At 35.1% G+C, this 12,012-nt stretch overlaps 1 protein-coding gene and 1 non-coding gene across 4 annotated transcripts in view; one reads left to right on the top strand and one right to left on the bottom strand.

Annotated features, from left to right (window-relative positions):
- LOC136032866 (glycine dehydrogenase (decarboxylating), mitochondrial-like) overlaps positions 1-12,012 on the top strand; it is a 43,468-nt gene that overhangs the window by 25,166 nt on the left and 6,290 nt on the right. Inside the window, exons 4-5 of one of the 3 annotated variants that reach the window (XR_010618794.1) lie at positions 2,881-3,074; positions 6,623-6,728. Coding sequence is in view for 1 of the 3 variants with exons in the window: in XM_065713280.1 (XP_065569352.1) it covers positions 6,623-6,728 (106 nt within the window). In the remaining 2 variants the exon portion in view is untranslated. The remainder of the gene's footprint in view (positions 1-2,880; positions 3,075-6,622; positions 6,729-12,012) is intronic. The other 2 variants (XR_010618795.1, XM_065713280.1) reach the window with 2 other exon arrangements.
- Positions 11,675-11,747, bottom strand: Trnav-aac (transfer RNA valine (anticodon AAC)). The gene has a single exon. It is a non-coding gene; the product is annotated as a tRNA-Val (tRNA).

Here is a 12,012-nt window from a genome sequence, read left to right as displayed (position 1 = left end):
CAAATTTAATCATTTTCATCAAAATTAGAATAGATAAATGGTATTTATTCATTAGGTTGGTTTTTTCCTGAGTGCGTTTCATTAGTATTCACTTAATAAGGGGGAGGGGTAGAGAGGAAGTATACAAGAAGGAGAATTGCAAAACTCCGGATTAAGGATGTTTGACAATGGGGATTATAATAACAGCCTCTTCATGCTTCCCAACTTTTGAATTCCAAAATGGGACCATAAAGTGCGCTTTTGTCCCTGCATCTTTACTGAGTTTAAGTATGGCGTAATTTGCTTTATTGGTTTTGTTTTATTTTAATCCAATTTAATTTTGTATTTTATTGCATACGTGTTCACAAGGACCATCGGAATCTTTAAAGATAGGATACTCAATTGTTTCCGAAAGAGAATCATTATGTGGGGTTTCCTATCAATTTCGCACGTCTATTTATGTTGCTTTAGTTTTGCTCTGTAGCTCTTTACTGCTTATAGTACTGTTAATGTAGGTGTTTGTACTGTTATAATTCAAATGGATAGTAATGGTTCTGGGCACTAATAGTTTTGGATTCCTATTAGCAACAACAACAAAACGCCCGATTCTCTAGTTTCCTATTTTATCTGATACACTAGTTGCCTATTTTGTCTGATACAGTCTATAAGGCCCTATTTTAACCATTTCAGAGCATAGTCCTGCCATCGGTGGCAATTCACAAAAATATAGGTGGGGGGCAAATATATTGTTCAAATTTGAGGTAATGTGCAAGTTCGTTGTTTCTCAAATTTTTCAATGAAAATACTTCTGAATTTTTTTTTTCCAAATCTAGGGAGGGGGTGATCTAGGGAGAGGAAAATACCCCCTCTGCCGCCTAATTACTGCCCCTGACCCTTGTCTTCCCAGAGCTAGTGGATTAGCTGTCAAACTTATCCAGAAACTTACTCTACTCTTTCTAGTTTGATTGATCCTTTCTTATTTGATACAGTCTAAATGGTGGAAATGTCTACTGCAACCATTATAAAGCCAGCCCCTACGTTCCCAGAGCTAGAAGACTATTTTCCCTACTTATTTGGATATCTATTCTCCACTTTCTAGTTTAGGCATTTATCCAAATAAATTTTATTCGAAACGCTCCAATCAATTTCAGTTTTATTCCATAGACTCTACAAATGCCTGTTGTGACCATTTCAAGGTCTATCCTTGCGTTCCCAGAACTACAGGATTAGTTAACCCAATTACCCGGATACTTATTCTTCTCTTTCTAGTTTAAGGATATACCGAAAATCTAGATAATTTGTAGCAGTGATCCAGATTGTATATCAATATTAAATCTTATAAGATTTTATCAGATCTTATCTAAGTCGTTTCTTAGGAAAATTTTCCTTTTAATGATTTCCAATCAATTTTTAGCGTTTTTTCAACGTATAAAAACCAAAATTAAATTTCAAGAATGACGGCTGGGTAATAGGCAAAGCTGTATATCACCTGTCGAATGGTAGCAAATTGGTGCTTTTACATTGATTCATTAACACCATAGGAATATAGAAAAATCACATGCCAATAACCTAGATAGGTATGTAAACTTTAAGACAAAGATGAAAATCAACTTGAGTTAATTTAGCTACTAAACTTGATTGCTAAAATTAAACAGCAGTCCGTTAGTTGTTATGACAGAAAAAAAAAAACAGTCAGAAACCATTCATAGGAATCCTCTAGAGTAAAACTTGTCAGGCAAATTCTTTGAAGAAAGCCATTTCTTTGGAAACATTCGTGCTCTCTCCTGTTGTTAGAAACGTCCACTCAGTCAATACTGGAATACAGTTGTGTTATGCTAAACTCTAATAAAAAAGGGTAGACTATAGGAAGCAAAAATAACCTAGAGATGACTGTTTGAATTCTAGCAATGTATGTCTAGTTGAAAATGAAATCCTCTTTTCCAGGAACTTTTTCTAAGAAGTAGCTCAAAAAAAACTTTTTTGGGTACAGGCTGAAAAAAAAATAGCAACTAAATATATATATATATATATATATATATATATATATATATATATATATATATATATATATATATATATATATATATATATATATATATATATATATATATATATATATATATATATATATATATATATATATTTAAACCAGTACATACATAAGATTTACCTAATTCAAGCTTAAATTTTGTCAGACAGAATTCTTTGCTAAGTGGCATTATTAAATCATTCAGTACAGATATGCTCACAGGGAGAAAGGGCTTCAGGTCAATGTCTTTTAAAATATCAAAAAACTTATTGTTCTCTGCAGAATTTCTTAGAATTTTCAATTAATTTGCCTTCTTTTCTGTCTTCTTGCTCTTCTAAAATTAGTCCTTGCGTAAGTTTTTAATTCCATCAATTTAGATCAGTGGTTCCCAACTGGTTTTTGGCCATGTCCCACCTAGGCCATGTCCATGTCCATGCCCATATATAGGCCATGTCCCTCCTAAAATTCTAATGCCTCCTCCCCCTTGTGATATTGAAATTTTGATATTCGAAATCCTATGTGTATTCACCTGAAGAAAGAGGAAACTTAAAAGGCCATGAACTTGGTTCTTTTTTTTTGGTGAATTTTCTAGGTATATCTTAAGCCACTGAAAAATATTGTCTGTTATATAGTGTATTACGTCATTGCAATACAATCATACATTTTTTGGTCTTTAAAAGCATATGAATGTTATGTATATCAGATGAATTTTTTTTTAATTAAAGCTGTAAAGTATGGTTAGCCAAAGAGTGCACGTCCTGCCCATGACCAATCAAAATATTGCCATACGTTGGGAATCACGGATTCAAATATAAGAAACAGAGTATCATTACAGACGTTAAACTTTTTAAGCGTTGTGTTTATTTTTTCAGATGATGGGTGGTCAGAGTTTGACGCGTGCAACTCAAGTGGCTATTCTAAATGCAAATTACATGGCCAAGGTATTGAGCCAAGAGTAAAAAATTCTTTACACAGGTTTTAGTGGATTAGTTGCTCATGAATTTATTCTTGATGTTCGATACTTTAAGAAAACCGCCGGAATCGAAGTAGCCGATGTAGCTAAAAGGTTACTATTCAATATTTTCTTTTTTTACTCTGTAATGTAGTCAAGTGTGCAGCCGGGGTTTGTTTTAAGGGACTATTCCCCTCTTCCTGCTAGAATATATGTTACCGAGAAAGTCTGAAATTGGCGAATGTAGACATTCACTGGTGAATGTCCGAAATATTTTTTCTTTCTCTTTGGATTTTGGTCAGCGTTGACAGTCAAATTTTCAGTTGTAGTTTTGATTGTGATAGGTTAGATTAGGTTGAGTTTGATTGGGCTTTTAACTGATTTTGAGATTTATAACCTAATTTAGTATAACCCAACCTAGCCTCGCTTTAATTTTTATCATCAAAGCTTGTATAAAACTAAAAAAGATGATTTGCAAAGCCAACTGAATCCAAGCAGATAAAAACGAATTTCGGACATTCACCGGTGAATGTCGACATTAAATATATATATATATATATATATATATATATATATATATATATATATATATATATATATATATATATATATATATATACATATATATATATATATATATATATATATATATATATATAAATAAGTTGTCTGTGTGTGTGCGTGTGTCGACTGACGTCATGTTTGTGTGTCGACTGACGTCATGTTTGTTGATTGACGAAATTACAGACCGGGACATGACACAAATGACGACCGGGACACCGGGACATCTATATATATGAAAATGCGTTGTCTGTGTGTCGAGTGACGTCATGTTTGTGTGTCGACTGACGTCATATTTTTTGATTGACGAAATTACACACCGGGACATCGGGACACAAATATCGACCGGGACACTGGAACATAGGGAATATAAATGACGACCGGGACACTCAAAGAGAAAGCGACCGGGACACAAAGGAATATTCGATTAGCAATCACCATCAACAAAGCACCGGGACACAAATGACAACCGGGACACAGGGAATATAAATAACGACCAGGACACTCAAAGAGAAATTACAGACCGGGACACCGGAACACAAATGACGACCGGGACAAAAATGACGACCGGGACACCGGGACACAGGGAATATAAATGACCGACCGCGAAACTCGAAGAGAAATTACAGACTGGGACACCGGGACACAAATGACGACCGGGACACAGGGAAACAACAACAACAGGGACGCCGAGGGGCACAGAGGGATATATAAATGACGACAGGGACACAGGGAATGTTCAATTAGCAATCACCATCAACAAAGCTCAAGGACAATCATTAGAATAATGAGGTATAGATCTGAATACAGATTGTTTTTCCATTGACAATTATATGTTGCATCTTCAAGAGTCGGTAAACGTGACAATCTATTTATATGCACAGACAATGGGACAGCCAAGAATGTTGTACATTCGCAAGTTTTACGTAGTTAAATATATATATATATATATATATATATATATATATATATATATATATATATATATATATATATATATATATATATATATATATATATATATATATATATATATATATATATATATATATATATATATCTATATTCACAGGTGGGACACAGGGACACAACTACAATGGCGCGTAACTAATATGGCGCGTAACGACTTGCACGCCCGGGGGGGTGGCTTAGGGGGCGCAAAGCGCCTCCACCAACTAGGTGTTGAGGTGGCGCTTCGCGCCACCCCAACAGCTAGTATATATACATATATATATATATATATATATATATATATATATATATATATATATATATATATATATATATATATATATATATAATATATATATGTATATAAATTAAAATATAAATTAATTAATACATATAACTAATAAACTAATAATTAATGCATATATGTATATATATATATATATATATATATATACACATATATATATATATATATATATATATATATATATATATATATATATATATATATATATATATATATATATATATATATATGTATGTATATATATATATATATATATATATATATATATATATATATATATATATATATATATATATATATATATATATATATATATATATATATATATATATGTATATATATACTATTACTACGCTATATATATATATTGACTCTTTCCTCAATTCTTCTTTTTAAAACAGTAAAAAACTTTAGCGTAAAGAGCGGGGCGTTGATGAGGAAGCAGCCTCTTTCATATACGAAGTAATTTCTGTTCGTTTTAAGTTTTAATGTCGCTCCTTACTTTCAGTTAAAAAAACTTGTTTTTTTATTTAATTTCTGAACGTTTTTGAATCAATGCATGTTTTGATTTTGGCTCTCCGCAGAGGAATAATTAAAACGAAATTTGCATTTTTTTTGGGCTAAATGGCTTTCTCATAATTTTGATCGAATGATTTTGAGAAAAAAAGAGCGGGGAAGGAAGCCTAGTTGCCCTCCGATTTTTTGGTTAATTAAAAAGGCAACTAGAACTTTTAATTTTTTACGAATATTTTTGTTAGTAAAAGATTTACATAACTTATAAATTAGCTTACGTAAAGAACTTTTGTATTCTCATATTTTTATTACACATATGAGGGGGTTCGCCCCCTTGTCAGATCCTCGCTCTTTGCACTAAAGCTTAAATTTTGTCCCAATTCATTAAGAATGACCCCAGAATCACAAAAGCCGTAGAATAGATAGTTGAAATTACTAAAAATACTTTAACGTAAAGAGCGAGGTATTAGGAGGAGGTGAGCCCCTCAAAAGGGTAATAATTTCTGTTTGTTTTAAGTTTTAATGCTGTTCCTTACTTCCAGCTGAAAGAACTTTTTCATATTTATTTTTTCATTGTGTTTTTAAATAATGCTAGTAAATCCTGCGCTCCCTTCATGGAGATTTTCTTCCCCCATGACAAATTATCGATGGAAAGTTCCCCCAGCATATCCCCCTCTTTTCAACCCCTCCCCCAACCAAAAAATCCTCCTGAAAACACCTGAACACTTCCCAATAACCATTACTATATGTAAGCATTGGTCAAAGTTTGTAACTTGTTGCCCCTACCATGGGGACTGTGGGGGACTAAGTCGTCCCCAAAGACATATTTATAAGGTTTTTCGACTACGCTGAATAAAATGGCCATCTCAGAATTTTGATCCGTTGACTTTGGTAAAATAAATAGCGTGGGAGGGGGCCTAGGTGCCCTCCAATTTTTTTGGTCACTTAAAAGGGCACTAGAACTTTTCATTTCCGTTAGAATGAGCCCTCTTGCACTAGTCTAGGACAACTGGGTCGATACAATCACCCCTGAGGAAAAAAAACAAAAAAAAACAAATAAACACACATCCGTGACCTGCCTTCTGGCAAAAAATACAAAATTCCACATTTTTGTAGATAGGAGCTTGAAACTTCTACAGTAAGGTTCTCTGATACGCTGAATCTGATGGTGTGATTTTTGTTAAGATTCTCTGACTTCTAGGGGGCGTTTCCCCCTACTTTCTAAAATAACGCAAATTTTCTCAGGCTCGTAACTTTTGATGGGTAAGAGTAAACTTGATGAAACTTGTATATTTAAAATCAACATTAAAATGCGATTCTTTTGATGTAGGTACGGGCCCCGACCATGTCTTGGCCCGTTGCTGGATGTTTAATGGTCGAACCTACCGAGTCTGAGGATAAGGCGGAAATGGACAGATACTGTGAAGCTTTGCTAAGTGAGTAATACACACTTTTATTATAAGGCTTATAGAGGTGGCTCTAGTGAGTTGGCCAAGTAGGCTTAAGACTACCAAAATATTTTTGGAAACGTGCGTGAATATTGTTGTGAACTTGTAATAATTTCTGAAAAGTGCAAATTTTTGAATTGGGACTGCCCAGAACGAAACTGCTGGAGCTGCTCCCAGATGCTAATTTAGTAAGTGTTTGCTGCGGTTTTGCGGTCTTGTAAACAATTCTGACTCCAATTTCCTTTTAAAGTCTCAGATATATTTTCGGATGTTCGGTTCAGACCTCAAAAAGGGGAGGGATGTAGGAATAACATTCGCCTGCATCTTTACCTTGAGTGACCTAATGCTGAAATGACTTTGTGGTAGTAGTAATAGAATTCAGTCTCACCAGAAGAAGATAGCTTTGACTATTATTTCACAAAAGTAGTTCTTCTCTGTAATGTTTGAGTAAGACAGATGTTCTTTGATTGCCCTTTGCTCCACAAGGGGCTAGAAACTAAAAGTCTTAGGAGCCAACTGCATGGCCATTTGCAAAAATAGTCACCACCAACTTTCCTGACTACAAGGATTAGGCCATTGACCATCCCTTACTTTCTGTGTTTGGTAATAGTGTATCTTGAGAAATCGTGTATGTCGTATTGTGTTGACGACTCATGCCAATGTGACTCATTGAAGACCAGGGGTTTTACAGCCAGGGCTGTACAACAGACGGCCATTGGGCCAAGTTTGGCATGCTAGCTATCATGCTGTGACTGGCTTTATGGGAAAAGACACAATATAATTATTGATGGCAGAAGAACATTTTAGGTTTTTCAGCTTTAAATTTACACGAATAGCATAACAAAATATTTCTTTCTAAGATAGAAGTTAATAACTTCGAAGACCACACTGCCTTTCCATGACGAAAGTAAAACAGTTCAAAAAAGGGATGATACCTTTTTATTGACAGTGAAATATAAAATTATTTAACTGGATATTTCGAACACATATACATTATTCATCATCAGCAGTAAAACTGATGATGATGAACACTGTATATGTGTTCGAAATACCCAGTTAAATAATTTTATATTTCACTGTCAATAAAAAGGTATCATTCCTATTTTGAACTGTTTTACATTCGTCATAGAAGTTAATGCGCTCATTGACATATGTGAATACAGTCACCTGATTTTTGGGGGCGGGGGATACTACTACTACTACTGACAACTCACCGCAGCACCAAGCCGCCTGAGGCCAACACAGCTACGCACACTCCTCCTCCACACAAATCTATTCAAGTCCTCCTTTTTCACACCCTCCTAGGAAGTTCCTATTTTCCCTCAAATCTTTACTTACGACATTCTCTCATCCCATTCGGAGTCGACCTGCTTTTCGTTTGGCCCTAGATGGTTGGTCGATAAGGACAATCTTTGGCAATCTGTCATTCTTCATCCGCAGATATATTTCATTCTCGTCCTAGCCATCTCAACCTTTCTTTCATTATAGCTCTAGAAAGTAGAATTGAACCCCATTTTCCGTACAGCTTACTGTTTGATATACTGTCAGTCAGTCGGGTACCCAAAACAATCCGCAGGAAATTTCTTTGGAAAACATCTATCAAATTCTTCTCGGTTTTTCGGAATGCTCACGCTTTAGAACCATACTTGACAAGTGTCATCACTGTAGCTTCCAATATTCTAATCTTGGTTCGCAGAATTATCTCCCCGTCCTTCCAAACTTTTCAACTGTGAGAAAACACCCTAGAGAAAAACATCTACAGAAAGAACGATGGCCATAAGGTAATGAGTGCATTAACTTCTATGACGAAAGTAAAACAGTTCAAAATAGGAATGATACCTTTATATTGACAGTGAAATATAAAATTATTTAACTGGATATTTCGAACACATATACAGTGTTCATCATCAGCAGTAAAACTGATGATGATGAACACTGTATATTTGTTCGAAATATCCAGTTAAATAATTTTATATTTCACTGTCAATATAAAGGTATCATTCCTATTTTGAACTGTTTTACTTTCGTCATAGAAGTTAATGCACTCATTGACATATGTGAATACAGTCACCTCATTTTTGGGGGCGGGGGATACTACTACTACTACTGACAACTCACCGCAGCACCAAGCCGCCTGAGGCCAACACAGCTACGCACACTCCTCCTCCGCACAAATCTATTCAAGTCCTCCTTTTTCACACCCTCCTAGGAAGTTCCTATTTTCCCTCAAATCTTTACTTACGACATTCTCTCATCCCATTCGGAGTCGACCTGCCTTTCGTTTGGCCCTAGATTGTTGGTCGATAAGGACAAACTTTGGCAATCTGTCATTCTTCATCCGCAGATTTATTTCATTATCGTCCTAGCCATCTCAACCTTTCTTTCATTATAGCTCTAGAAAGTAGGATTGAACCCCATTTTCCGTTCAGCTTACTGTTTGATATACTGTCAGTCAGTCGGGTACCCAAAACAATCCGCAGGAAATTTCTTTGGAAAACATCTATCAAATTCTTCTCGGTTTTTTGGAATGCTCACGCTTTAGAACCATACTTGACAAGTGTCATCACTGTAGCTTCCAATATTCTAATCTTGGTTCGCAGATTTATCTCCCCGTCCTTCCAAACTTTTCAACTGTGAAAAAACACCCTAGAGAAAAACATCTACAGAAAGAAGGATGGCCATAAGGTAATTATCCACTGCTTCGTTGTCTTTTTCGGGCTATTAGCCGTTTTCTTTTTATTTAAGCAGGTTTTGATGTTTCCTGTTCTCGTTTGAGCTTCATTTGACGTTAATGATAATTTCAAAGATCAGGGTTTTCATTTGTCAACAATGAGACTCACGATTTTATCAGAAAAAGTGCTATAAGAGGAAATTATTACGTAAGTTCAGAAAAACTTTATCACGTATGGCGTGAAGCACAACACGTGCCTTGCCGTGTGCCGGTGGAGCAGTCTTCGTCTTCTCACGTAAGAAAATCCTTTGATCAGTTTTCGTGTGTTAGAGCACTTCAAGTTACCTTTGCAGTCTATAGTTTTATTGAAGATTTCCTTACTGCGGAAGGTGAAAAATATAAAAGGACAATTTGGAGAGTCTGGCACTACTAAACTTTTGAAGGTTTACGAAAACAAGAATACCATTTGAAACAAATTAGCAGCGATGTTTTCCGAATCTTTTATTTATTTTTCTTAAATATGCGACTAAAGCATTGCTTTTGTTAGCATCGGAGAAAAAAGAATTGTCAAACAGTTCGTGGTAACGAACTGTAGTAAGGAGCGACCCGGCTCAATAGTAACCAAAACTCTAAAAAATGGAATTTTGATACCAATACCTACATCAAAAGAATCGCATTTTAATGCTGATTTTAAATATATAAGTTTCATCAAGTTTAGACTTACCCATCAAAAGTTACGAGCCTGAGAAAATTTGCGTTATTTTAGAAAATAGGGGGAAACTCCACCTAGAAGTCATAGAATCTTAACAAAAATCACACCATCAGATTCAGCGTATCAGAGAACCCTACTGTAGAAGTTTCAAGCTCCTATCTACAAAAATGGGGAATTTTGTATTTTTTGCCAGAAGCCAGATCACGGATGCGTGTTTATTTGTTTTTTTGTTTTTTTTCCCAGGGGTGATCGTATCGACCCAGTTGTCCCGGACTGTTGCAAGAGGGCTCATTCTAACGGAAATGAAAAGTTTTAGTTCCCTTTTTAAGTGACCAAAAAAATTGGAGGGCACCTAGGCCCCCTCCCACGCTAATTATTTTACCAAAGCCAACGGATCAAAATTCTGAGATAGCCATTTTATTCAGTGTAGTCGAAAAACCTTATAACTATGTCTTTTGGGACGACTTACTCCCCCACAGTCCCCATTGGAGGGGCAACAAGTAACAAACTTTGACCAATGCTTACATATAGTCATGGTTATTGGGAAGTGTACAGGCGTTTTCAGGAGGATTTTTTGGTTGGGGGAGGGGTTGAGAAGAGGGGGATATGCTGGGGGAACTTTCCATCGATAATTTGTCATGGGGGAAGAAAATCTCCATGAAGGAAGCGCAGGATTTACTAGCATTATTTAGAAACACAATGAAAAAATAAATATGAAAAAGTTCTTTCAGCTGGAAGTAAGGAACAGCATTAAAACTTAAAACAAACAGAAATTATTACCCATTTGAGGGGCTCACCTCCTCCTAATACTTCGCTCTTTACGTTAAAGTATTTTTAGTAATTTCAACTATTTATTCTACGGGTTTTTGTGATTCTGGGGTCATTCTTAATGAATTGGGACAAAATTTAAGCTTTAGTGTAAAGAGCGAGGATCTGACAAGGAGGCGAACCCCCTCATATGTGTAATAAAAATATGAGAATACAAAAGTTCTTTACGTAAACTTATTTATAAGTTACGTAAATCTTTTACTAATAAAAATATTCGTAAAAAATTAAAAGTTCTAGTTGCCTTTTTAATTAACCAAAAAATCGGAGGGCAACTAGGCTTCCTCCCCCTCTCTTTTTTTCTCAAAATCATTCGATCAAAATTATGAGAAAGCCATTTGGCCAAAAAAAAAAATGTAAATTTTCTTTTAATTATTCCTCTGCGGAGAGCCAAAATCAAAACATGCATTGATTCAAAAACGTTCAGAAATTAAATAAAAAAACAAGTTTTTTTTAACTGAAAGTAAAGAGCGACATTAAAACTTAAAACGAACAGAAATTACTTCGTATATGAAAGAGGCTGCTTCCTCATCAACGCCCCGCTCTTTACGCTAAAGTTTTTTACTGTTTTAAAAAGAAGAATTGAGAGACAGAGTCAAGCTTTAGCGTAAAGAGTGGGGCGTTGATGAGGAAGCAGCCTCTTTCATATACAAAGTAATTTCTGTTCGTTTTAAGTTTTAATGTCGCTCCTTACTTTCAGTTAAAAAAAAATTGTTTTTTTTATTTAATTTTCACCCAGGATCGAACTGGGGACCTTCTGCGTGTTAGGCAGACGTGATAACTGCTACACCATGGAAACTTGAGAAAATTGATTTATTGAATTTATCCAAGAACAAATGAAATTTTCCGAAATTAATCTTACAATTTTTTGTCTTTTTTTTAAAATCTTAGCATAGCTTGGTTTACAGCAAATAACTCTTGTACTAAAGATATTCGTTTCAGAGGGATATTTAGGGAGGGGGGAAAACCAGAAGCAAAGACGCTTATATGGCGTGGGAGGACAACTCCCGACAAAATCCAAAAAAAGCATATATGAAAATATGAAACTGTTGATTATCCCCAAG

Source organism: Artemia franciscana, chromosome 11 (genome assembly GCF_032884065.1).
Source record: "Artemia franciscana chromosome 11, ASM3288406v1, whole genome shotgun sequence".
NCBI lineage: Eukaryota > Metazoa > Arthropoda > Branchiopoda > Anostraca > Artemiidae > Artemia > Artemia franciscana.
The sequence above is the reverse complement of the archived record's forward strand: the minus strand, read 5'-3'. Positions and strand labels throughout refer to the sequence as shown.